At 36.4% G+C, this 27,708-nt stretch overlaps 2 protein-coding genes across 3 annotated transcripts; one reads left to right on the top strand and one right to left on the bottom strand.

Annotated features, from left to right (window-relative positions):
- Nucleotides 1-723: 723 nt before the first annotated feature.
- On the top strand, nt 724-27,184 carry LOC139961447 (queuosine 5'-phosphate N-glycosylase/hydrolase-like). Of its 2 annotated transcripts, XM_071960622.1 has the most exons (9): nt 14,679-14,834; nt 16,837-16,957; nt 17,525-17,619; nt 17,994-18,126; nt 19,602-19,751; nt 20,408-20,531; nt 22,237-22,351; nt 23,189-23,324; nt 24,099-27,184. In XM_071960622.1, exons 1-9 carry the CDS (start codon nt 14,758-14,760, stop codon nt 24,261-24,263), a joined length of 1,116 nt encoding a protein of 371 aa, XP_071816723.1. In that variant the 5' UTR covers nt 14,679-14,757; the 3' UTR covers nt 24,264-27,184. The 2 variants fall into 2 exon arrangements, with proteins under 2 accessions (XP_071816725.1, XP_071816723.1); XM_071960624.1 differs by lacking the exons at nt 14,679-14,834; nt 16,837-16,957 and adding an exon at nt 724-864.
- Nucleotides 1,322-13,437, bottom strand: LOC139961446 (hyalin-like). The gene is made up of 7 exons (XM_071960621.1): nt 13,110-13,437; nt 11,714-11,950; nt 8,905-9,171; nt 7,790-8,041; nt 6,130-6,378; nt 5,483-5,743; nt 1,322-3,555 (listed from the first exon to the last, which is right to left on the bottom strand). Exons 1-7 carry the CDS (start codon nt 13,165-13,167, stop codon nt 3,308-3,310), a joined length of 1,572 nt encoding a protein of 523 aa, XP_071816722.1. The 5' UTR covers nt 13,168-13,437; the 3' UTR covers nt 1,322-3,307.
- Nucleotides 27,185-27,708: the final 524 nt, after the last annotated feature.

Below are 27,708 nucleotides of genomic sequence, written 5' to 3'. Positions count from 1 at the left end.
TTTGTCAGAAATAACGTCTTGTGACGTTAGACCTAGAATAAGTTGATATTTGGCACGTTGAATACGCCAAAAAATATGTAAAACGTAAAAATTTTATGTCAAAAACAATCGTTATTGACGGAGGAAGATGATTCATGACAGGCCTAAATCATTCCTGTTACACTAGTTACAGTCATCATACTTTCACCTGCAGGCTAAGTAGCATGGAAGCTTTTAATCCTACCACTTTGGCCACTTTACCATAGCAATAAATGCAAAATGAGAGTCACTTGAACAGCACTAGTTGGTGTCTTAAAGTGTTTTACACAAAAATAATGGGAACAAACAATTCAATTTGCAACCTATAGCCGCAAAGTATCTAGTAAAATTTCTTGTGTCTACCTTGTTTCACTGAATATGGTTAGGACTGTATTTATGGCCTAACTCCATAGAAGCTGAACACGAGTATTATTTCAGAGACTGTACATTCCACTCTTAGACTGTGCCATAATATATGCCACCATTAGTAACATATATACTTCTACAGAATTTTTTCATTAAATTTTTAGTACAATGTCTAAGCTTGTAAAAGATACTTTTGTCAAACTTGTCGTCCAGTTTGAACTGACTAATGTTGCTTTGTCATAATAAGGCAAAAGTATTATATTTTCTTGAACTTAACAGGACAATTAGCTAAATTTGTCAATTTGTTGCCTGTGAACAGTTGTTAATTGTCGTTTGACTGACATGTTTATCAGCATGCTGATGAGCTTAAATGGAACTGATAAGTTGCCTCTACCAATTAGGGAATCCAGTCAGTTTAATGCAGAGAACTGTGATGAGGTGACGATCAATGAGGCTGCAGTTGATGTTTTAGCCGAAAAGGTGAGTAAACTTATAAATAAAATTTAAAGAACAAAGTGTAACAGTAGGCCCATGAAACCTCTAGAAGATGAACATTTTGGATGACCTTTCTGAAATTTACTTCTGTTGTTTTGCGAGGAAGTATTTTTGGTTTTTAAGGAGTAAAAGTTGTCTGACAAGACAGATCTAGGGTATCTGCTTTGATGAACTTAATGGAGGGTAAACTAAATGGAGGGTATATATATATATATATATATGACAAACATAATTTATATCTAATATATATATATATATATATATATAATGTATATATGTGTATATATATATATATATTTATATATATATATTAGATATAAATTATGTTTGTCATGAGGATATGACAATAAATGCCAAAATAATGAAATGGTAATTAGATGCTGCCAAAGGTCATTTGAGATGAATCGTCCGTTCCCAGTGAAACGCAGTGAGCGTAGATAGTTACAGAAAAAGCAGAGTCCATTGTTGGGATGATGGATATTATGTCCTATCTTTTGCAAAACCTATTACACAAACAGGCATAAAAATCATAAAAAAGTGACATTAATCTGTGAAAGAACATAAAGATGAACAGACAAAATATTCAATTAGTTTCTGGTTATCCAATTTTCACCTGACAGCTTTTCAAAAGCTTCAAGAAGCAGGAGCATAGCATTCAAGAATGGAAACATCATAAATTACATCCCCAGAAAATGGTTTAAGAAACTGTTGATTGGTGATTACAGTGAAAGTAATTCCAAGTATTCTCAATTCTCACTAGCTTGCCTTTACAGGATTGAAGCCAATATGTCATTAGTTTTGTTATACTGTTTGTGACCAATATGTAAAAACAGTTTAACAAGTGAAGAAAATCCAAAATGTTTACAGCAAGATTTTTGTAGTATTTATTGTAAACAAAACAAAAGGAGCATATGAATGCCAGGTATACTCTACTTCCATTAGCCACACATAACTTGGAGAACGATACATTTTGTCTTCCTTGCAACTCATGTTTATTCAGTACATTAACCTGCACCATAGAATAATATACCCAAATGAAGAAGGAAAAAAAAAACACAATTTACCAGGGAGTATTAATGATAAACCAATTTGTGCACAAGACTATAATCTGGGAACTGTTTAGGCTGATACACTTGTGTAGTTTTTGGATCCATCATTGAAAGTTTTCAAAAGTGACAAATGAGGTCTGAATTTGCTGTTACAGAAGTAGAACTACAAAAGTTAAAGACTTACAGTTAGTATTTTGTTGTATTATTAAAGGTTGTGTAGCTGACAGACCGTGTGAAAGTACAATCCAAGCCCACCGCGCCTCACATGACTGAGAAGTGTGATTTATCGCACTGGGCAAAGCATACCTAAAAAACTGAAAGTGATTTTTCATACATCTGTGATCAACGTAGTATCAACTGTTGGGCAGCTGGTTGTGTACTCAAATTCCAGATTCAGTTACTGACTCATTCAAAGTTCTGCTCGAACTGTTCTTGTCTGAAAGGGTGGGATGACTCTGAAACTGTTGATTAAATACCTTTTGCATTCATTCTGATAAGCAAAAGAAGGCTGAGTATGTAATAGGATTAGCCATATATATGTTTATATTTTGTGTTTCAAACGTAACAAACTTGCTCAAAGATATATATTTCATAACATCTGTTTTGACAAATTATTGCAATAAAAGGATATCACAGCTTCAGTTTTTTAGTGTATTTAAAAAAAAGGGTTGAAATATTCCTTTCATAATGAGATTTAAAAAATGTGACCTTTGGTTTCTTATTTATCTTACAGCAGACAGTCCCCCAAGAGAATTATCTGTGAACGTAATGAACCAATCACAAAGATTAAAGATTGATTCCAGTGTTACTATTATTGTTTTAGCTATTGCTTCCACCGGGATTCGAACCCGGGCCTCCCGCTTTATAAGCGGACACCCTAACAATTAGACTATGGACGCTGATTATATGTCCAGAGGTTCGAAACCGATAAGGAAGGTCGTAATTCCACTGAAGGCGATCGTTGTTCACCTGTATCTAAGAATACTACTTCTGTTTTGGTGACATATGAGCCTTACTCTATAGATCAAACATGATGCTTACCAACTCGAAAATCATTTGTGATTCCTAAAGCCGGATCTTGAAAGAGATACTTTGAACCGACTTAGTTAATGAAATGGAGGTAAACGACAAAGGCAAATGAATATGTATATAATTGGAAATCGTAGTGAGATATGAGATATAAGATAAAAGATATATATATATATATATATATATTCCTAAAGCGGGATCTTGAAAGAGATATTTTGAACCGACTTTATGTTATGAAATGGAGGTAAACGACAAACGCGAATGAATATATATAATTGAAAACGTAATGAGAAGGAAAATCCAGAACAATGAAAAAACTTCCAGCCTCCACCCGGGCCTCCCGGGTTGGATCAGTTGGGACTCGGAGTTAAGTAGCCTGCATTGTCGGATGGTGGTAGTGGCCGTCTTGCAGAAAGAGCTGTGTAGCTTTCATTGGGAATGCCTGGTGTTGCCGGAAGTTTAGAATTAGGCCGAGGGGTGTTGACTTCCTTGCTATGACGTAAGTTAATGACGAAAGCAAGAACCAAAACGACAACGACGATAACTACTGTCAGACAGACGATCAAAACTATGATGATGATATCATTTCCAGATGAAACTGCAAGAAAAAAGAAGAAGACAACCTATTATACATATTCATATATTCCATTAAGAGTGAAATTCCCTGAACGGTCTTTTGCCTTCATGATAATGTAGTATTTGTCCTTTCATGGACCATCAAGGTCAGGATACATGATTTGAACTACAGTCGCCTCCACTATCGACCTTTCCTATTTCAAATCATGTGAAATACACGTTCCTTTCAAGGAAATCGTGCTACAATACACTAGACAAAACACCACTTGGTTACAGTCCCAATGTGACCTTCTCGGCCTTTTAGCTAAGATCATGTGTAATATCTGTTCCCTTTCGAGGGGAATGGTGATGCACACCCGATGATGATCACACAGCCACAGTCCCGATGCAAGGGGACTAGGGCTGAAAGCGGATCAGTCGTTTTGGTAGTTTGGTTTTCGTGCCCAGGTTCTTTCCTGGGCGACCTTTTCCATAAAAAAGTCCCAATGTAGCGGGACAATGGGGATGCGAGTGGTCCGTAGGCTCTCATTTTGTAAGACTTTTGTTGGTTTTTCTTATTGAAAAAATTACCAGATCTTTTGTCCATCACAAGAAACACATTCCAGCTGATTGAATTAGTCCTTAAGGATCTTCTGCTGTAAAACTATCCAAGAGGAGAGGAGCATTGTTTGAACCAGTCAGGCGCGTAGCGAGGATTTTCCAAGGCAGGGGCGGAAGCCTGCAGGCAAACTATCTAGGCGTAGCGTAGCGCCTTATTGGCGCGAAGCGTACAAGAAAGTTTTGGCCGAAAATGCCTCCCAGATCGCTGGAAATGGCACTTCCCAGGCCTTGTAAGTTGCATCTAAGCATTTTCTATTTTGCAATTAATAGGTATTATATCGGATGGTTTATTTGTAGTATTAGTATTAATGCACAGGCGAACAATTGGTTAGGCTCCCGAAATAGCAGTTCTCGCAATACACCGTTAGACGGTAGGATGTACATGTACGTAAGTAAGTACGACAGCAAGAGTATACGTGTGTAACGAATTACATTCTCTATATTTTCTCACTCCTCAATCAACTCCAAGTCATTCGCTACATTGAATGATGTATGATTGGAATTGTTTACCGGACAACATATGAATACTCATGAACTTGGATATGACACTAGGGATATCATAAAAGAAATATAAAAAAATATGTTCAAAGGGGGATGGGTCGGTTGCCCCCTTCGCCACCCCCTTGGCTACGCGCCTGAAACCAGTGTTTAATAGTATTCATGTATATATACTACATTCCAAAGAATTGCCATCATTTTCGAAAGGTTTGTGTTCGTACTGTAGCTCTATACAAAGGTTGTGGGGCGGGGGCTCCCAACCGCAACGGGAAAACCGGATTTTTCATGTGATCATAACCGACTTGAAAAGGGTTAACTTTCCATACTTAGAATGAGCCTTTGTCAAAGCCATACCCAAACATACGACACCCTCTACGAATCCATGTGTAGGTTATATCCAATATGGAGAGCTCTAGTTATGTGTCACGGCATTCCTCTCATAATGAGTATAACCTCCAATTTTGAAGAAAAAAAAACTGTTGAGATTTGTTTTAATAGTGATGTCACCATACCCAATTTCTCGCCATACCAAGGCAATTTGCACACTTTGAATGAAAGGAAGCGAATCCAGAATTATCAAATTGGCCTTATACATTATGTCCAAGAACATGGCGGAAAATTTGAAGGTATGGATGAGATGGGGGAACGGTCCATCTTTATGTATTACATATTGTATGTTTTATTGTTATCAAGTATTGTAATACTTCAAGATATTGGATCCAAGCCCTCACATATTTCACCCTTGAAACCACCTCCCCCCCCCCCCCTCTTTCCATCCGTCACCACCATGTACGTTACCCTTGGTCAAAATCCGCAGACGATTACGCCTAAAATAAATTACTGCAGCATACCTTCAGTTTGCTCGTATTTTAACACCACGTTAAACTTGCAAGATGCATTATTTCCTGCGCTGTCGATGAACAGATATTCCACTGTGGTATTCCCAACACGGAAGTTGTTGCCTGGGTAGTGAGACTGTATCACATTTGCGATAAAAGTAGTATCTTCTCCAATAGGATCCATCCAATTAACAGTGGCATTCTTATCATCTGAGCGTATGACGTCACTGATATCTTCTGTCGGACATCCTACAATAATGGGGTTTTCGTCATCTGGAGAGTAACCAGAAGAAAATGCAATGTCTCATTGACAAGGTAAACACATGTACATTTCCAATGATGACATTCGCTTAGTGTTCTCTCTTAAGGAGGTGCGAGAAATTGACAAAAGGTAGACTGTGATGATGTTTGCAAATAATTTATAAGAAAGGAAAATAAATATATCATGTACGCGAATCAATATTGTAAAATATCAAAATGAAAATCATCATTATCATCATCATCGTCCTCGTCATCATTATCGCCACCGTTATCGTTATCGTCATCGTCATTGACATCGTCATCGTCATCATCATCATCATCTTTAGTCATCGTCATCATCATCACAATCGAGTCGTAAAAATGTCTTTCTTCCTTCAAAGTTTTTACTTTTATCTCACCTTCCACGACACTGACTTGAAAAGTGCATACTGCCTCATTGTAATTTGCATCATAAAACTTGTACACAACTACCAGCACTGTATCAACTGAGTAAATTCCTTCTCTTTCGTGCACCTCTGTGAACACAGTTCCGGAATTATCGGTGGCCGTTGGCGGGTCCCAATGAACAAAGGTCTCCATGATACCAGGTTTGACACCAAAGATAATAGAGGTTGGACAATGGGTGATATCGGGTGGTGTTACGTCCCCTGAAAATGACAGTTAAGATACAAAAGTCACCACTGTATTTTCCTTATGTATAACCGTTTGATTGTTTCTTCTTTTCTATATATGTTTTTTATTCAATAGTTTAAAATCCATTCCCTCTCCCCCAAAAGGGGTAGATATATAAAATAGATATAGATTTGATAAACGAGTTAATACATATAATATTATTAATAATATTTCCTTCTACTAAATTTTGCATATTTGATAAAGCATGTTGTTGGAAGTCAAATGGATTGTTGTCGCTTTCACTACATATATGTACGGATGTGACATAGCTTTAAAATTATGTCGCCCTCTATTATGATTATCATTTATGTTAATCACTGATACTTGTTTTAAGACAAGTCACCTTCAATCCCAGTACCCTTCTATCGAGACAGTAACAGTGTGATCAAGACGATGTTAAGTCGAATGAGCAGTGGCGTCGCCAAGGGGTGGCTTAGGGGAATGTCCCCTCCCCCCCAATCGTGCCCTACCCCCCAGATGCGACTTGAAGTGTTAAAAAAAATACTCAAACAAAACTATATCTGCCTCAATTAAAAACATAAATATCGGACAGACTAAGCCCGAAACTTCTTGAACATAAAGTTACATGAAGTTGCAAAATATAGCACCAGATTGCATCTAAGGACCCTTAATTATTCTTAAAATTTCTCACCCCTCACCTTAGACCCCTTCCCCAGTACGGCATTCACAAATAAACATTGTTCCCCCTAACTAAGTGATGTGGCCCCATCCCTGTACCCCCAAGATTGAAATGTCTGGTTACGCCACTCTAAATGAGTATCACAAGTTTCTTGCTCAGCGGATATGCACATCTTCGTCAATCAATGTATCATTGGGAGGGGAGGGGGAGCCTGATCCAGCATTCAGCGATTAACTAATACTATCACTAGGCTGCATCGTCAAAGTGTACTTATGCATTGAAAAGGACACCGCACTATCACCACACACACGCACACAAACATCCACCCACGCACGCACGCACACTCATGAATTGTGCAAGATCAGTTCGCTGTTTTTGTGACGGCCATTTCTTCCATTCTTCTGTTCCCAGGTGCAAGAAATCAAGTCAGATTATGCCTTAAAAATTCTTATCACCATGCAAACATGACGTCGTGCAGTTCCACAGAGAATAACGTAGGGGATTATTGGCCAGTCAGTTTCTCACTTTCGGTGAGTTATTTCAGTGTCTCCGTACTTAGCCAACAGCTACGTTATTATCAATGATGAGGAAGCCTCTGAAATTAGTTCCTTCTACTGTTAGCATCGTTCATAAATTGAGACAGATATTTAGTAAACCTCGTGACTCTACATACGTAGGAGAGCAATTTATATGTGCTACAACATTCACAGCATTTCACTGTGCGCATGCGCAATACATGTACTTACGTTCAATGACATGAATATTCACAAAACATGAAGCTGAGTTGCCGCTTAAATCTGTATATATATATTGTACTTCAGTTAATCCCGTCGTGAAATAGTTGCTTTGGATTTCTGGTTCTATGCGTAGAATAAATCGTTCAGAATTATCCGTCACTTCCAGTGCGTCCCACGACACGAATGTTCCATTCTGCTGTAGGGGAATTACTTTGGTGACTATATTAGGGCAATTATGGATGGTTGGTGGCGTAGTGTCAACTTTACAAAAGAGGGAAGGCGTGAGAGAGACGAAGAGAGATAAAACAACAATAATGATCACGAGCAAGTGTAGCAGTTAAAATACCCCTAACCGCCCCACATCACCCCACCCCACCCCAAATAAATAACTTGGTTCTCAAATCAAACTCTACCAAGTGCAGTTTCTCTTAATATATCAAAACTGAAAGTTGCTCTTCAGCAGTGTTGTTGAGCGGATTCGAAGTGAGTTCGTTAACGCCGCAGTGTACTGGTGTTGATCAGGCGTGGAGGGAAGGAACGGAGGCCGGGGGGGGGGTGTTGTTTGTGTAGGATTAGATAGAAGAGGAGTCATGAGGGTGGCCTTGATCTCCATCACTGCAGTATTTAAGAATAAATTTAAGTTTCTTTGGGGTGTACTCTTGTCCGTCGGTTGACACCCCAGAGGTCTGCTAATTCTCTCAATGAGCTCATTAGAAAACAGAGGAGTTAATATGTTCGGTTAAGATTTGCAAACAAATAGGGTTTCAAGTGATTTACTAGCCTTTAACTTCCCCTCCCTTAAACTTTTCGTAAATAAGATTATGAACCACTGGATCAAGTAAATGTAGCTATCATTCCACATTTTGTAATAGGCGATCGTTTGTTCATCATCTCCACCAAAGTAGCTATAAGAATGATTTGGCCTTATTTGAACAATTGCATCGATTATCAGTGCGATTACTCTTGGTGGCCAGTTTCTATTACTGTATGGCATTGACGATGTGTCAAATAATCGTTGTTACTTCAATACTTAAATGGAACTTAACCGATCCATTCCCCGTCCCCTACTCCCCATCCCCCCCCCCCACCTTCCATACACGTCGGTGTAATGTCACTTTACTTACCAGCTTCGAATCGAATCTGGAACTGGCAGTAGGCTCGATTTTGAAAGGGATCCTCAAATGCATATGTAACATCAAATGTTGGATGTGCGTCAACATATAATGGTTCCCCTGGAAACGCCGTTCTCTCAACAAGTATAACTTCTCCTGTGTTATCCGTAGCAGATGGCTCTACCCATTCCGCGCCGGCATGACCGGTGAGACCCACTTCGTATACCACGGTAATCGGCGAGGCAGGACAATTCGAAATAACTGGAGGTTGTCGATCTTCTGTGAAAGTGTATTTGATATCACAGAATATAAATAAATATTAAAATAAACACTCATGCATGTTGTGGCTCTACCTTTAAACAACTTGATCATCCATTACAAGCTCCATCATACCCCCTCCCCCCCCCCAAAAAAAAACGTGGGTTATTAATAATTCTGTGTGACGAAAACAAAATATTGATTTTAAAATACCGAGTATACCTAGGCAACGTATACCCTATTTAGGCCCGTAAGTAAAAGGGTAATATAACTTGCTACTGGTTCATAGTAATTCTTTAATGTTACAATTTTAATACTTTTATTTTAAAGGATGAATTTAGTTCAGTCTTGATATGTCATATTCAACAACAACAAAATTAACCCTAGTATAATGTTTCTACCTATTCCAGTTTACCTGGCAACCACCAACATATGGTAACATATGCTCCTTTAAGGCTAATCGAAGTCCGCTCCACAGTCCAAACCTTAATTTCATTGTTTTAGAAATTCAAATATCTCTAACCAAGCATTTCCAACAAATGAGCCCCCCTTGGATATATTCAAATCATTTGTCTGTGAAAAAGTGGTAATACGTAACAAACATGTCATTTAAAAGGCCGTACATTGAAGAATTAACCTGTGTATTAGACTAGGTATGTGTATTAGACTAGATAGTCCAGTCACTTTAACAGATGAACTTATTCATACAATTTTGGATCCGCGCACAGCCCGTCCATAAAGGTACATGTCCATAAGTTCCCTCCCCCCCCCCCACACACACACACAACGAAAGCTAACTTTAATTTAACAGGTGCAACGAAAGCAAACTTGAAAGAAACAGGTGCATGTGATAGTTGCACGCTGGCTGACTCACTTGTTTTGCCATTGAAAGGCATCGGGTTTACCCATGCATAAGGTGAAATTAAAACTATATCAATTACCGTTATACCGTGTCAAAGACGTGTTGCAAATATGCAAATATATAACTACGGAAGCTTAAAAGTGTCATCAACATAAGAAAAACTTTGCCCTATAAGTTGACATTTTCCAGTAAATTGTTTAGATAACGAGATAATATCTTATCAAAAATCAGAAAATGCCGGGTTGCTCAGTTGCTTTAACTGAGCAATTGAACAATTTTCTGCGAAATGTTTAATTGACAACTTATCATATCTCGTCAATTCAACAACTTCATTCCAACTGAGCAATTCAAACAATTTTCTGCAAAATGTTTAATTGACAACTTATCGTATCTCGTCAACTCAACATTTTTCTGCAAAATGTTTAATTGTTCACTTCATTCCAACTGAGCAATTGAACAATTTTCTGCAAAAATGTTGAATTGACAACTTATCATATGTTATGAGGCAAGGTTTTTCTTATGTTGATGGCACTTTTAAGCTTCAGTAAATAACTCTTGCGTCGTGGCTTGTTTACAGCAAAAGAATTTATTACCAGACTATCAGTATACTACGTCTTATGTAATTTTGTAATTTGCTTATGTAATTTTGCTACGATTTCGTAAGATACGGTGACGTAACCAGTATTTTCCATTGGTGTGGGGGAGGGAGAGGGGAGGGGTGGAATTGAAGAGAAAACGAGGACGGACGACTGGGTTGGTGGGTAAGCACATTATAGAATAACCTATTACGTTTCAAGGGGGAGCGGACGTGGTTCTTTACCGAATAATTAGGCAATTTTACAATTCACTTCATATTGTGTTTTGCAATTTGATGGAAAATTAACAAGTTTAAACTTGACATTTCCAAGATCGGTCATGTGAACACGTCTCTGTTGAATTCATTATCAGTCCTACTATATATGTGCTGCTCTAATGATTGACAATTTTTAAAACTTCCCAAATCGAATTTGATTGGTGAGCTAAAGTGGGGAACAAGAGTTCTCACTGGGTGTGTATAAGAACAGTGGTAATGCAGGGGCACCTGCCCCTACACCCGGTACTTTGAGAAGAACATGTTTCTATACCCCATTATACATTTGCAATCATTCAGAGATACAGTGTATACGACAGTGCAAATCATTCATCTGGATGCATTTCTTTGATAGCTGAAAAAAAACAAGGCAATCATTCGGCTTTTGACCTCATGCATTAATCTAAATTTGGCTCGGAATTGCTCAACAAAGATACAAATTTCACGAAAGTGATCATTGATCACAAACACCCATTGCTTTGCATTGCAAACACCCATTGCTTTGCTTTGCAAACACCCATCGCAAACACCAAAACACCCACTGCAAACACCCATTGCTTTCCATTTAATAATAGGTGTTCCATGCACGCTGAGGCAGACGAATGACTTAGACCTTCGTAATATCATTTTATTGTACCTGTTCCCACGTTTGTGATCTTCAGAAATTATATGTGGGGAACAATAATCCAAACAGAGTGGGTTGTTTTGAGGGAGGGGGAGGAGGGCGGGCGGGACGGGGACTTCATTTGAGCAACCTCACTACAGGTGCATTATGGTTGGTCGGACATGACCACTGGTCGAAGTACAACCGATGCGAATACCTCCCCCCCCCCAAAAAAAAAATGACTTACCTACTTCCACTATCACTTGGAATGAACACGACAAGCGGTCAAATGTTGTTATTGGATGTTCATATATGTACTCCACATAAGAGATTCCTACACGAAATGTCCCTTGACTGTAACTTTGGAAGACTAGTATGTAATCAGGAGGTGGCACCGGCTCTTCCCATTGGACAGTCGTTTCCGTTGCACCATATTGGATATTGGTATATATGTCACTTGGACATTGTAGCTGGCTATATGTCACTGTACCAAAACAATGATGATGTAAAAAGTAGAGACCAAAGAATCAGTCGTAGGATAAAATTAGTCGTGAAAAATAAAGTTGAAACAAATCCCGAAAGAAATGTTTTAAAAGGCATTATTTGGTTTTCAAAGAATCAACCTCTTCAAGATGCCCTGAGCCAGGGGCAGCTGGGCGATTTTTTGAAACTTCAAAGGTACCCTTTTTCAGAAATTAAGAGTGCCCCATTTTGTTACAACCCTTATCCATTTCTGTAATGCCAAAAATGCCGTTTGAATCCAATAAAAAAATAGACCTTTAATTGAGAAAATTAAGAAAACATGGAATAAGACAGTGCTCTTTTGTTGTAAAGTTGAAAAAAAGAACAACATGTACGGTTTTGCTCAGTGGCGTAGGAAGGTACTTTTGAGTGGGGGGGCTGAAGACTGATGGCCGGCCTGGGGGAGGGGTCTAAGGGGAGGGGGTGTCCCCCTCCCCTTTGGAATTTTTTGCATTTCCAGGTAGCCTCAGATGCAATTTGGTGCAATATAGCACACTTCAACACCCACTCCATTTTGTAAACTTAATTTTGTATTTTCACCAGGCCTTAGATGCAATTTGGTGCTCCAAATGAGATTTTTTTTTTGGAATGAAAAAGGGGTTTTCTGACTTGCGAAGCGGGGGGGGGCGGAATGATACTTCCGCCCCTCCACATTTTTCACTGGGGGGCTGGCGCCCCCCCAGCCCCCCGGTTCCTACGCCCTTGGTTTTGCTGAAAAACATTCAAATTCTGGAATTAGCGGTATGATTTCTTCATGTGTAATAATCATGACATATAATAACAAAATGAGCAAGAAAGGGAAACCTCGTCTAGTCATCCAACGGTAACGATTGGCATCGTCGAGGGATCAGCTCTACCGTATATCTAACCGGAATTTCCGCCCAATACACACATGTATGATCTCTACTTTGTACAGTTACAATCTCTCCCCCCCCCCTCCTCCCCAAATACATGCGGCCTTTTCGTTGACTTTCAACCATATGTAAAGTTGACATTGAAAATTGAGCCATTTTAACAGTTTCCTATAATAACCTATGTCAAAGAATTTGTGAAGTATAGCCCAGTGTAAGTACATTGACTGTTTGAGAAACCATTAAAGACCTATAGGTGATATCTCTTACCGTGTACAAGTACTAATAAAACGGAGAAAGACACCCTCCAATTCAACTGTTGATCCATCTATGAACTTGCTGGTCAGTACCCCGGCGTACGAGAGAAGTGCTGTGCGTGGTATGGACGATGATATACTGAGAGATGATTAAATTTACTGACTAATTTACGCTGTATTCTGCACAATCATTGTTTCAATAAATAAACTACTTTCAGAATATACTTCTGGCAGACATGACAGCACCGACACAACAAGTTAACCTGTCGTTCCGTGTTTTTTATTAAGGTTCTAAGGCTATAAAATTGAACAAAGTCACTTTTTAACTCTATGTACAATAATTTTCGTCATAGATGTATTGTACGTCTTTATTCACGGTTGGCTTTTTGTTTCTCTATGCGGTTTACGTCTGACTGCAGTTGTATGCAATAGTTTATTGAATATCTTGATAAATACTCTTTTCAACAGCCAATATCATTTTTTTTTAAAACGCTATTTGATGAAAAGCTTGCTTGTTTGCAAGGTCAGTATAAAAATATCTGATAGTATTGAAAACCAGTAGAGTGTGCATTTTGTAATGCCAGTCACCGAGCGCGCTATTTCTGGACGAATTTATATAATACATTTTCCTAGCGAAGATATTGACAGAGAATAATACATTTTTATTTGTTAAAGATAAACAGTTAAAGATGAGAGCTGCCATTTTGCAAATGTGTGATGTCATAGTGCCACTAGGATCTGATACCTTATACTTTCTCATTGTTGTTCTGTTCATATTTTCAACACGATATATGTTAACAGGCTTGACTTTGAATTTGACCCTTGGTCAACAATGTATTATATAATCGGCTCCAACTTGTTAGGTTCAGTATTTGTTAAACCCATCACCATTATAGAAAACAAACATTGCAAAAGAAGGAAAAAAAAAAAAATTACGAAAAATGAAGAACATTGTGATTCGCTTACTGGTATGTCATATTTAGACTTGATCAAGTCTGAACATTGTATGTGAAGAAACATTAAATCCGTGATATCTCCCAAATAGAATAAGATGTTTGCTATTCGGAAAGTTGTGAATGACAGTTGTGCCTATCACATAGACCAATAGTGGGTTTGTTATTCATTTGATAACTATACACGCTTACAGTATATAAATTTACTAGTAAAATGTTATTTCTTTTTTGGATAGATAAAGAGGTAAATGAGAAGAACATATTAGGGCTGTCGATCACACACATACGTTGCTGATCTGTTCATAGACGACGAGGCAGCCATTACACTTGTTCCTTGGGCAATGGTAAAGTTGTTTTTTTGTATTACGTTGTTAGTTGTCGTACTAATTATGTGCAACCTTCCATGCAAGCAGGCAACGAGGTGATTCATTTACCTCGTTGCAAGCAGGTTGCACGTAATGGTTTGAAATGTGCGCAGTCGGAAGATAAACTATGAGTGTTCCATACCTCTTAAGCCCCGCCTTGTAATATGAAACTGTACTGTGGGACTATTATGGGACTATTACTAACCCCAAGTAAGGCAAAAGCTGTAATGAATTTAAGTTCCTATGGGCGGGGCATATTTTAGACGTCACCATGCAACACTAAGGATGTATTTAGTTCGACACGTTCCGGGCAGATCGAAAAGTGTTATCTATTCTTAAATCAATGTTGGCACCACAGAAATTAATTGTGCCGTTGGCAAGTGCGGATCATTGCTTCGCTCATGTATATAAAGAAGCTAGGTAATATATAAAAGAGAATTTTCCATATCATCTCACTCGCTTGGCGCTTGTTTCGTTAAAACATAAATTTCTGCTCATGAAACTTAGAACGGGATTGTGGGTTACGTACCTACTGTCTAGGACAACCCTGTTTCACGATAAAATGTCTGCACGCATCCAGTCTAAGCAGAACCGCCCAAAGGCTTAGCCTTTCAAACTAATAACGTCTTGTGACGTTAGACCAAGGCTAAGTTGATATTTGGCACGTTGAATACGCCAAAAAATATGGAAAACGTAATTATTTTTTATGTCAAGTACCATCGTTATTGATGGAGGAAGATTATTCATGATAGCCTAGGCCTAAGTCATTTCTGTTACACTAGAGTAGTTACAGTCATCATACTTTCGCCTGCAGGCTAACTAACATGGAAGCTTGCAATCCTACCACTTTTGCCACTTTACCATAGCACTTTGGCCACTTAACCTTAGCAATGAATGCAAAATGATAGTCACTTGAACAGCACTAATTGGTGTCTTAATGTGTTTTACACAAAAATAACGGGAACAAACAATTCAATTTGCAACCTTTAGCCGCAAAGTATCTAGTAATATATATATATATATGTATATGTATATATATATATATATGTATATATATATCAGGCCTCGACAAATACGGTCGCCAACTCGCCAATGGCTACTAGAATTTTGCGACTGGCTAACAAAAAATGCATTACGCTCGACATTTTGGCGAGTGTCTCATTCGCTCACTACCTTTATACGATAGGCTTACAATCAACAAAGGCCTAATGTTAAACATCACAGTAGAATTATCAAGTGCACTGTTACAAGTATGTCCTAAGAAACAGCTCTGTTCACCAGCTCGAAACTAATTTGATACTAATCTCTCAAACTAAATGATGCACGATAGGGGTAACCAAAATGGAATACAATAAACTTAAATAAATGTGTAACGACAACTGGGTACCTTTTGTGTACGATCGGCACAAATGAAAACAACGTTGTCAGTAGGTTAACGCAATCGTGCGATAAGGCCTACCTGACATGTCAATAAGTAAAAAAATTGAACTTTCAAGGAAACAAATGTAAAATAATAGTTTTGCCGAAATAGCATTACATTTCTCGAAATGAACAACAGGAAGTTTATTGGATTAATTTTTAGTCCAAAAAAATTGATAATTCTCGAGACCTGACCAGTGAAAGCTGCAAGTCGGACACTCAGTAATCATCGATAACAATTTGTCAGTACCAAGTGTTATCTTAACTTGTTAATGAAACTAACACATGCCCTGATACAGTAGTCTGATGTCATGTCCAGTGAAAGTTACAAATGGTCAGCCATGCCATTGCTTATTTTTGTGGTCACTTTTACAAAGCAAGTCATAAACAATGTTTCACCGTTTTATATTTTCATATATATCATGTTTTAAACACTTTTGACAAACACAATTTAAATATCGTTTTTTGCTGTAAACAACTAACAGTAACACTATAACGCAATATAGTGTATAGTGCTATAAGTTAGGCCATACTACCTAGGCTTATATCACACAAACACTTAGCGAGAAAATATGGTGAGTAAATTTAACGTTTTAGCGAGTAGAATTTTAGACTCGGTCGCCAGTTGGCGAGTAGTTTCAAGAAATATTTGTCGAGGCCTGATTTATATATATATATGTATATATATAAATATATAAATATGTATATATATATATATATACATATATGTATATATAGACTTAGACTGTACTATAATTTATTCCACCATTAGTAACAAATATACTTCTACAGAAATTGCTCACAGTTTCATTAAATTTTAAGTACAATGTCTAAGCTTGTAAAAGAGACTTTCGTCAAACTTGTCGTCCAGTTTGAACTGACTGATGTTGCTTTGTCATAATAAGGCTAAAGTATTATATTTTACAGGACAATTAGCTAAAATTGTCAATTTGTTGCCTGTGGACATTTGATAAAATGTTTTTTGATTGACATGTTTTGTCAGCATGATGAACTTAAATGGAACTGATAAGTTGCCTCTACCAAGGGAATCCAGTCAGTTTATTGCAGAGAACTGTGATGAGGTGACGATCAATGAGGCTGCAGTTGATGTTTTAGCCAAAAAGGTGAGTAAACTTATAAATAAAAGTTAAATAACAAAGTGTATCAGCATCCCCATGAAACCTTTAGAAGATGTATATATTTTGAATGGCCTTTCTGGAATTTACTTCTGTAGGTTTGGAGGAGTAAGTTTGGGTTTCAAGGAGTAAAAGTTGTCTGAAAAGACAGATCTAAGGTGTCTGCTTTAATTAACTAATAAAAAAAAAATGTAAAAAAAATCTTTTTGAGTGCCCTGTTCTGTATATATATAAAAGATATATTAGATGTAAAATATTTTTGTTATAAGGACATGACAATAAATGCCAAGATAATGAAATGATAATAAGATGCTGCCAAAGGTCATTTGAGATGAATCGTCCGTTCCCAGCGAAACTCAGTGAGCGTAGATAGTTACAGAAACAGCAGAGTCCTTTGTTTGGATGATGGATATCATGTCCTATATTTTGCAAAACCTATTACACAAACAGGCATAAAAATCATGAAAAAAAGTGACATGATATCTGTGAAAGAAAAAAAAGATGAACAGACCAAATATTCAATTAGATTCTGGTTTTCCAATTTTCACCTGACAGCTTTTCAATAGCTTCAAGAAGCAGGAGTATAGCATTCAAGAATGGAAACATCATAAATTACATCCCCAGAAAATGGTTCAAGAAACTGTTGATTGGTGAGTACTGTAAAAGTCATCCAAGTATTCTCACTAACTTACCTAAGTTACAGGATTGAAGCCAAAATGTCATTACTTTTGTTATACTGTTTGTGACCAATATGTAAAAACATTTTAACAAGTGAAGAAAATCCAAAATGTTTACCTCAAGATATTTGAGGTGTTTATTGTAAACAAAACAAAAGGAGCATATGAATGCCAGGCTACCTGTACTTCCATTAGCCACACATAATTTGGAGAACGCTAAATTTTGTCCTCCTTGCAACTCATGTTTATTCAGTACATTCACCTACACCATAAAATAATATACCCAAATGTAGAAGGAAAAAAAAAAAACAATTTTAAGATTATTATTATTCTTTTCTTCTTCAAAGGATATTTATAATGGACACACTTAACTTTTCCTTTTGGAGCGAAAGCAACGACAAGAGGTACTTAGTTGAATTCAACGGTGAGAAGCACAGCGGTTACTGGGCATTATGCGCTGCTATTAAAAGGGCGGTGGAGGTAAGTAATTTAGGAACTGTTGGGCAGCTGGTCCAGATTCAGTTACTGACTCACGCAAGGTTCTGCTCAAACTGTTCTTGTCCCAAAAGGTGGGATGACTCTGAAACTGTTGATTAAATAACTTTTGCATTCATTCTGATAAGTAAAAGAAGGCTGAGTATGTAATAGGATTAGCCATATGATTATATTTTGTTTTTGAAACGTAACAAACTTGCCCAAAGATAGATATTTCATAACATCTGTTTTGACAAATTTTGCTATAAAAAGATATCACAGCTTCAGTTTTGAGTGTATGTAAAAAAAGGGTGGAAATATTCCTTTCATAGTGAGATTTAAAAATGTGACCTTTGAATTTATATTTATTTCACAGCAGACAGTCCCCCCAAGAGAATTATCTGTGAATGTAATGAACCAAACACAAACAGTAAAGCTTGAATCCAGTGTTACTATTATTGTTATAGCTATTGTAATTGATGCGAATCACTTTTGATGGGTAGTCTGCTTAGCTTGGAGGGGAAAAATGTCAACCTACGCTGCTTGTTGACGTCCTATCTCAGTATATTGTCCCTTATTCCTGATTGAATTGATTGATTGCAAACTATATTGACCAACTAAACCTTCTCTTACTCCGGGAATAGAATCCAGGAAAAGAATCACATTAGGTGGCCTTTAATGTCATCAAGTCTGCTGCCCCTTCAATAGCCTTTTCTCTCCTATTCTTGTTGATTTATACTTCTACAATTTCACATTTACATTTAAAGCTCCATAAACCGTAATTGAGTTCTTTTTCTTTTTGAATAAGTGAGTTGCAAATTATAAAGATAAGCAAAGTTATTTAAAGCTCAGATGCATTACCAAATTCTCAACAAATCTGAAAACTTCATGTCTTTGTTTTACAAAATGCTACCACCAGGATGTGGTTTTGACTGTCAGATGCAGAAATATTCTAGAAATTTTGCTGAGACTTTACCTCTAACCAAGAAATGAACCTTTTAAAAGGCTCAAAATGACTTATTTAAGTTAACCTTGATAACTTTTAAGATCCTTTTTAAAACTGAAATTTTTGTTGATGTACTTTATGGGGGAGGAGAGGGGAGGGGGGAGGATGGATGGGGAGGATGGAGGGGGAGGGTTGTGTTGGGAATTGGAAATGAGATCATGGATGCTATTAATTGTTGTATTGGGGCACTATCACAGACTGGAAAGTAAACAAACGGACGGAAGGACAGACCCAAATGAAGGAACAAATTAATCAATAACTAACCATTGAAAGGAGGCCATTTTGCTTAAATGGCATGGCTATTTCATGTTTCACATCTTTCATATGCTATGGAGTTGCAGTGAACAAACAATACATTACAAGCTCTGATCATTTTTATGATTATTTTTTTGTGTGAACATTTCCTTAATTTTGTTTCATTAAAGCAGCCAAAATCAAATGAAATTACTCGTTCTGTTTTTCTACATTTTTGAAGGAGGGGATTCCTATCACAGATCCATCATATTATGCTAAAATTACAGAAGAGCAACTAAAACAGGTATTCAGATCAGCGACCAATACTCCTATACCTCTACTGGAGCAAAGGAGAAAGAATTTACACGAAGCAGGAAAGGTTCTCCTAGAGGTACTGTAGAATCAAGTGCATTTATAGTCTCTGTGCAAGTGTACATTTAGAGACCAATCAAAAGTTGTTTTTGTGAGTAGGGGAAGGGTGGGTAGAGAGGTTTTGTGGGGGAGGGGGGTGGGTGGATCGCAGAAACAGGTCAGTGCATAACGCCACATCAATTTATAATTTCTACATGAAAGCAATGTGCAGATTCAGTGTAGTTATTATTACTACTTATAGAATATTTCCATCTCAGCGTTCAGAAAAAAATCGCTCCATAAAGGGAAGATCGTGTGACAATTTTATTACTTATCTGTAATTTTGATATTGAAGTTATTTACTCCTTTGCCAGCATATTACACAGCAACTAGATGTGCGTTTTATCAGTATCCAGGATGAAATCAATGTCCAAAATGTTATATAAAAGTTCGCATTTTTGTGTGTCATTTGCTCATGTTTGAAATTATTAAGTAATTTTTTCTTTTGTGTGTGATTAACATCAATAACATCTGTGAGTTTTATTCTTTAATAGCACATTGTAAAAGATGAATCTCGTTAAGAATCTACAGTATAATATAGTGTGTTGTCAGCATGAAAGTAATGTCTTCTTTTCTACTTACAATTTGCATTGAGTTTCAAACAAAGGAAGTTTTACCACTCTGTTTCCTTCACAGAAATTTGGTGGTTCATTCGTCAACTGTATTCTGGAGTGCGACAAGAGTGCCCAAAAACTCCTGGACTTAATCGTCACAAACTTTCCATCCTATCGAGATGTTGGCACATACAAAGGAAAGAGAGGTAAACTTTATTTGACTTTGAAGGAGACCGAGTAACCTGTCTTCTGTATTTTTCTCTTCTCTCAATCTTGTTAATTCCTATCTGTTGTGGTGAATAGGTTTGAGCAATGGCTTACAGTGGCTGTTTGAGTTGATTTGAAAACGCCTGAAAAATGTTGCCAAACTTTAAATGACATAAGCTGTTCAAAAGGAGATTAGAGTTGATGAAGCAAGGACATCCTTCTAGATAGTTTCTTTGCCAAATGAAAATAAGTTTGTGAGGTTATTAAGGATATGGCTTACAGCGGCTGTTTGAGTTGATTTGAAAATGTCTGAAAAATGTTGCCAAACTTTAAATGACATAAGCTGTTCAAAAGGAGATTAGAGTTGATGAAGCTGGGACATCCTTCTAGATAGTTTCTTTGCCAAATGAAAATAAGTTTGTGAGGTTGTTATGGATATCAATCAGTTCTCAACTTTAGTTTATGATAGTAGTCAATAGTCACACGCAAAAGAGCAGTTTGAAACATTCAAATGGTTTGACATATTTAGTGTGTTTTAAAAACGAAACTGGACAAATAAAAAGAGCTGTACCGTTACAAGATTATGTTATTGATTATCATATCATTACTGCCAAAGATTTCTCAAAACCAGCATGAAAAGCTGCTTTAAATGATGTCAACTCTGGAATGTATAATGGGGAAGATGAGTAGGATAGGTGGTCTAGTGGCTTTAAATACTGGTCTAAAATAAAATCAGAGTAATTACTGTTTACACATCTACCTCAATTTTATCTCAATACATTTGTCCTGTGTATTGAGATATTGTAAGGTTTTGAAGGCGACTGTTACTTTTTGCTTCTGCTGCCAAACCTCTCGGACGACTCTTGTGGCATTTTGCCGCTGGGGTAATAACCTATTTCAAAGACAAATTCTGATGTATTTTTGCCATACTTTGATGCATGCATCTCTCATCTACAGCTATGTACTCTAAATATCAACCACACAGGTTTATGACCTTCTAAACATGACTTCAAAAGCATTGTGTGTAAAGGAGTTAATCAAAGAGTGTTGATTATCAAATAGTCTCAGGTTACAAGCCCAATCTAGGCCAGAAGCTACTGACACATTTGACTTAATAGCTTTGTAATAGACTATGCTAATGCGACAGTCGTATCTGCAAGAGAACCTACTAGTGATATTCAAATTCCTTACCCATTTTTTGCCTAGGTCTTTTTTGCTGGTCTAGGCACCTGTACGAGCTGGATCCAAACTTTTTGAAAAATGTTAAAGCACTCTTGAAATGACAATGTTTGCCTGAAGTGATATCTCAAACATTTTGATATCATGGCAAGTTTCAATATACTCCTACCAGCTGCCAGAAAGGAAGTACTACTTATGATTTAGAGTTATTTTTGTTGCTATTGACTTTTTAAGTAAAGTCCTATCTTGCTGCAATTCTCCTTAAATTATTTTTTGTTTATTTTTGGTGTCGCTTCAACAATTTCCTCTGTGCATGAAAAGTTCCCTGTTAAGATAAAAACAATTAATTAACTATTTAATTAACTATGCAATACCAACTGATTCACTATGCATCAAAGTACAATCACAACTGTCGTACCGAAATTCTGCAGAATTGCTACTCTAGTTTAGTAGTGCTTACTCACAAACTGCAGATATTAGCAAAAGTAAAACATGAAACTATTCGTTTTTTATGTTTTTTTACAGTGTCCATTTTGAAGAGAGCACAGATACTTATAGCTGATATTTGGGCTTGCTTTGAAGCAAAGAGTTTTGGCGAATTCCATGATATCGATAGCCTTACCATGTTTGCGGACTACAGGTTTGTGGAAACAATTTAAAGAACGAATGAAAAAAAATAATTGAAAATTGGTTTGGTAGTGATGATTGGTGACTTAATAAGCTGTGTAAAGTATTAGTGTCTATGTTTAGGTAGTGAATATTTCATTGCCATTTTATTGATAGTCTGCAGAATGGGAAAATATGATTTATTTTATTTCTATCCATTTTTTTACCAACAATTCTTTCTTTTTGACATGATAGTAATCAATTGTGTAATTGAAAAAACTTTGTTCCAAGGTGGCAAGTCTAGCTGAGTACCTTTAACCAGAAGTGAGAGGGGGAAAAAACTCTACAAAGTAAAATAATTAATTTCATATCTAGAGTTCTACATTAATAGTTAGGAACAATGTGATGTTATAAATACTTTCCAATGTATTATCAGTCATAATGAATTGCTGCATGTTATTTTAATGCCTACAATGCTAAATCAGTAGATAAGGAATGTTTTGCTGACTTATATCTTAGAAATGTCTCAACGGAATAACAATGGTTTGCTGCATAGTCGTAACGTCTAATTTAAGCCATTCCCCAGATATGATGTGCAGATTGACACATTGTGTATACTTTGTTATGTATTTGCATTGAGTCCAACGGCTACTTCCTATTTATCCTACATGAAAAGTTCACCTCAAAATTAATGGTTTCATTATTTTACGACTCCGGTGTAAAGAACATGCCATAACTTTCCTCTCCCCCCCCCCCCACACTTTTACCCTTAAGTCACTGACTAAACAGGCGAATGATGAGTGAGTATATATGTTTGCTACAAGTACAACACTGGATGCCTTCTTTATGCTTTTATTTCTCCATCTTATAGAGTTCCTCAAGTTCTGAACTATTTTGGCATTTTGGAATATTCAGACGTCCTGATGAAAGCTTTGAGAGAAGATGAAATATCCAACGGTGATCCTCTGGAGTTGGAGATAAGAGGATGTTCAATATGGGCTGTGGAGGTAAGCAAATATGATCATCAAAATGTTTGTAAAAGGGCAGCATTTATAAAAATGATACCTTGCAGTGCTACCCTTTTGTGTAAACAATATTTGGTTATATATCAACAACAACCAAAAATCGAGAAAAAGTTGGGACACTTTCTCAGTTTTGTCTCATTCCATGCCATGTTGTTCCTTTTAATAGTCTCTCAAGATAGCACTAGGATCTAGTGCAATGCACTAGGATGCACTAGGATCTAGTGCAATGAATTGAGGCATTAAACTTTAAAGGTTTGCCATTGAAACATATAGCTTAACAATAAAATTTGTGGAGAACAGAATTTTTTTCTTTGTTGGATTTCATGGTTATGAACTCATTTTGTAGTAAGAGCAAGATAGTAAGTGCATTGATGTATCAGTCTAATTTTATTCAAATATGTATTATAAGAAATTACACAGCTTGGTAAAAGTTTGAAACCCAATGCAAAACACAGCTATAAAAAAAAATGCTGATTATTATTATTATTATTAAATCACAGCTTTTTGGTTAATGGATTAGCCTTTGTATTTCATAGGGTAATTTTTGACAGCTCAAGATCAATAAAACATGTAGGAACCAGAACAGAGTTATACCACAAATAGAATACAAATAAAAAACATATGGAGAAATACAATGCATATTCATAACAATCAGTTAACTGATCACATTTTAGAGTACTTAATGTTTTTGATCAGTGGAGTATATTCACCATGACAGATGCTTACTATCTCCCTTCCTGTTTGAATTATTAACAGCTAATTCTGAAAGCAGTCCGAAAGAAGGCTCAAACCAATGGGGGGAAAGCCCTGGCCAATGTCAACTCTGTAGTGGTGGATTTTTACCTCTGGGATTACAGCAAGGACCATTGGCAGGACATGAAGCACATTCCTATACACAGACTAAGAAGTACTTACTATTAATAAGGCTGTTACAACCATGACACACAGCTCAATGATATGGTGCATGGGTCCATTGGAGGAAAAGTTGTTCTGGAAGCATGAACGTTTTCACAATGCTACCTGTCAAATAAAATGGACCTTGTAGAACATTCACATATTTCATTTACCATATTTTTGCTCTCTTCCTATCTCAATCCTAACATTCAAAGAATGTGTACCTTGTGGGATACTTAACAATTTCATTTACTTCTATAATTTACATACTTTTCTGCACATTGCAGCTGACTCTTTGCCTACTGTTTAAAGCAGGTGACCATTATCTTAATGCTTAAAGCATGCAATCCTTCCCTTAATGCTTATAATTGGTGACCCTCTAAGCTTACTTAGTGGTACTTGAAGAAAGCAGTTGTGTTGAATATGTAACTTAACCGTTTGTCTGTATTAGCATCACATTAGATGTTTCATACAATCATTAGAAAGCCTTGCTTGATTTCAAACTAATAGCAACATTTAGTAAAAGCCTACACTGCAGAAAAATGTAGGTATAGACTCATCTAACCACATTGTCATATGAAAGGCTAAAAGAAAGTTAGTGGTTACGCTGTTTAGTATTTAGCCACTGCTTTACTACTTTTAATTCCTCACTGAAGGCAATAGTGATATTGTTATTATTGTTAGTATTATATAATGTATACAGGTGTGTGTGTGTACATCAAAGATTAATGTCATAATTAATAGTGTTGCTACGATAATCGTTTTCAATATCGGTATCGGCCGATATTTGCAATATCGGCAGCATATCGGTATCGGTAAAATTTTGCCTAATTGCCGATAACAGCAAACCGATATTGAACTTTTCTTTTTAACAGCAGTGCTACTTCTTTATACTTGCAATGATCTGTTAATCTGCCTAAGACGATCCATTTCTTTAGCGTCAGTTAAACTCAGATTCATTTTCGATTAATATCCATGGAAAGCTGACCCTCCGTAACCTCTAAAAACATGTCTACGGCGCGCGAATATAACCAATGACCTTCGTGAACCTTGGCCTACACACAGCATTAGTGCAGCATATACACACTGTACTAACCATTCATTTTCTCAAAGGCCGTGAAAACCTTGAACATGATGTATAACTGCACAGTTCAGCAGTGTTGGAAAACCTTGTTCAATTTCCTGCGAACACAAAATACTGACAACTTTTTTTATTTAAATTGTCACGAAACTGATAAATTTAAAAAGGCTCACATTTACTGCGTCCAGTTTATTTTGACTGTTAAAAAATATCGGTATCGGACCGATATTGGGATGATAATATCGGATATCGGCCAAAACCGATATTGGTGATATCGGCGCAACACTAATAATTAATATGTGGATCCATCTTAATGAGTACAAGAACTCTCTTGTATTTCATAGAGGTCAAAAGTCATGTGAGGTCACCAGAGATCAAAATCTGTAATCTTTTAAACACAACAATTCAAAAAGAAGGGGGGGGGGAAGCTTTGGATGTGATGTGCGGATGCACTTTAGTAGGTGTAAGAACTCTTTTTGTGTCTTTTAGTGGAGTGAATGGTCGTTTGATATCAACAGAGGATCATTTCATGGATAGATCTAGATGTGAGTGCAAACAGCCTTGCAGATTCCTTTCCAGATAAATTTTCATATGAAGTGCAAACAATTGTTTGACTTCTTGTTCCATTTGTATGGTGAGAACCTATTTAATAGCAGTTCATGGTAACATTTGTCTTTGTTTTTCTCATGTTGTTGTGGGATGAAATGACCCTAATGAAACAAGGGACACCAAGGGTTTGTGTTTAGTGCAATTATACATATTTAAATTGTAAAATGTGACATTTGCTGTTTTCAAAGTCCATACACAAATACAGAACATGGCTTTAATCCTGCAAATGTTATGGAGGCTCTTTCTTCCATGGAAGGAAATATTTATAATATGTAACCTTGAAATTACAAGATATTTCAATACTTAATTGAAATGCTATGTGTTTAGGCAATAGTGACACAATATTATTTGATACATAATATACTTTATGTTGTTATAAATGTGTTGATTTGTATAGTAACATCACTAGTCGAGATTGTGAGTCGTACAAGTTTCTGTGTGGTTTTACAGTGTCACAAGAAGCACATCCTTCAAATATGTAAACGACTGAAGATAATATGTCATGAAATACATTATACAATATCATACTGCTTCATAACACATTATGTTGCATGAATATTTGTCCTTGACAACAGAGTAACTTTACCTGCAATATATATTTAGTTTAGCTTTATTTATAGCCTTTGAACAATAAAATAGTTGTTTATAATCAAGGCCATGCAGTGCTTCCTTTGTAGGATTCTACCTGGTTTTCCTTAAGTTATTCATGCTTTTTTCCTTTCTTTCTTAACAAAATGGAATTATAGAGAAATAATGTCACATTTTGGTAGCCATGGTAACTGCAGAGTCAAACCTACCTCAGGAAAGTTTTGCTTCATTAGAAATAATCAGGATCCATAGTTAAGTTATGCAACTTAGCAACTTAAATATGTTGTTACAGCTTGTAGTCTCCATGGAGATCAATCCAGAAGTTTGAAATATCACTGCAATATAGTTGTCTGCTTTTATTTGTTTATTTTATTTTTTGCTTTCTTATGGCTACGTAAAGATTACACTATATCTGTGTTGAACATGAGTTTATTAAAAACATTTATTTATTTTTCATTTTTATTTTGGTCAACAATAATTATGAACTGTGTTGATTTTTGTTAGTAGTGGTAAATTCTGTTGTTGTTAGCTGTTCTTTCCTATTAAGGGTGCATCAATTTTTCTACTTCAAAATTTTGCATGTTTCTCTATGAACTATTTGATGTTGTTTGTGAATGTTGAAACATGAAAATATAGATGTTTATCGAGGCAGACTATTCTTTCAAATTCACAGGACTGATCTTAATTTTATTTTTTTTTAATTGTTTTTAGGTGATTTTGATAAATCTGTGATACAAAGATCATAAAGCAATGTAGTTCATAAGCTTGGGTAGTTAGATTTCATTTCAATTAATGAACTATAATTATAAACAAATTATAATTTTACCTATTATCAGTGATTCAAAGTGTCTGGGAGACAAAGTTTTGAAAAATTAAGTGGAATCATTTAATTATTTTCTCATTGTCCTTCATTTAATCTAGGAACCTTTCCTAGTTAAATCAATTCCAACCTCAGTTTGAGTTGGTCAGAGTTGGTAGTTTTGTCTAAATTTGTTGACAAAAAGTTGCTTCGAACATATTACTGGTATAAGTGACTCCAAAAGTATCAGTTTTGTAGTCAACCTTACAACCCATTCATATATATTTTGAAAATTAGCAAAGGACTTTCCTAATATTTGTTGCCCTAGTCTTTTTTTTTTTCATGTAATTAAAACAAATTATCTGTCATTCGTTTTAGCCTTCTTTACATTTGTT

Source organism: Apostichopus japonicus, chromosome 20 (genome assembly GCF_037975245.1).
Source record: "Apostichopus japonicus isolate 1M-3 chromosome 20, ASM3797524v1, whole genome shotgun sequence".
Taxonomy (NCBI): Eukaryota; Metazoa; Echinodermata; class Holothuroidea; order Aspidochirotida; family Stichopodidae; genus Apostichopus; species Apostichopus japonicus.
The sequence above is the reverse complement of the archived record's forward strand: the minus strand, read 5'-3'. Positions and strand labels throughout refer to the sequence as shown.

Coding starts and splice junctions, on each gene's coding strand:
- LOC139961446 (XM_071960621.1), bottom strand. CDS start 13,167: ATGGATCAACAGTTGAATTGGAGGGTGTCTTTCTCCGTTTTATTAGTA. Junction 8,042..8,904: donor CCAGATTCGATTCGAAGCTG/GTAAGTAAAGTG, acceptor TCTTTTGTAAAG/TTGACACTACGCCACCAACC. Junction 6,379..7,789: donor GAATATTCATGTCATTGAAC/GTAAGTACATGT, acceptor TGTCATTTTCAG/GGGACGTAACACCACCCGAT.
- LOC139961447 (XM_071960622.1), top strand. CDS start 14,758: ATGTTGGCACCACAGAAATTAATTGTGCCGTTGGCAAGTGCGGATCAT. Junction 22,352..23,188: donor ACCATGTTTGCGGACTACAG/GTTTGTGGAAAC, acceptor TCCATCTTATAG/AGTTCCTCAAGTTCTGAACT. Junction 23,325..24,098: donor GTTCAATATGGGCTGTGGAG/GTAAGCAAATAT, acceptor AATTATTAACAG/CTAATTCTGAAAGCAGTCCG.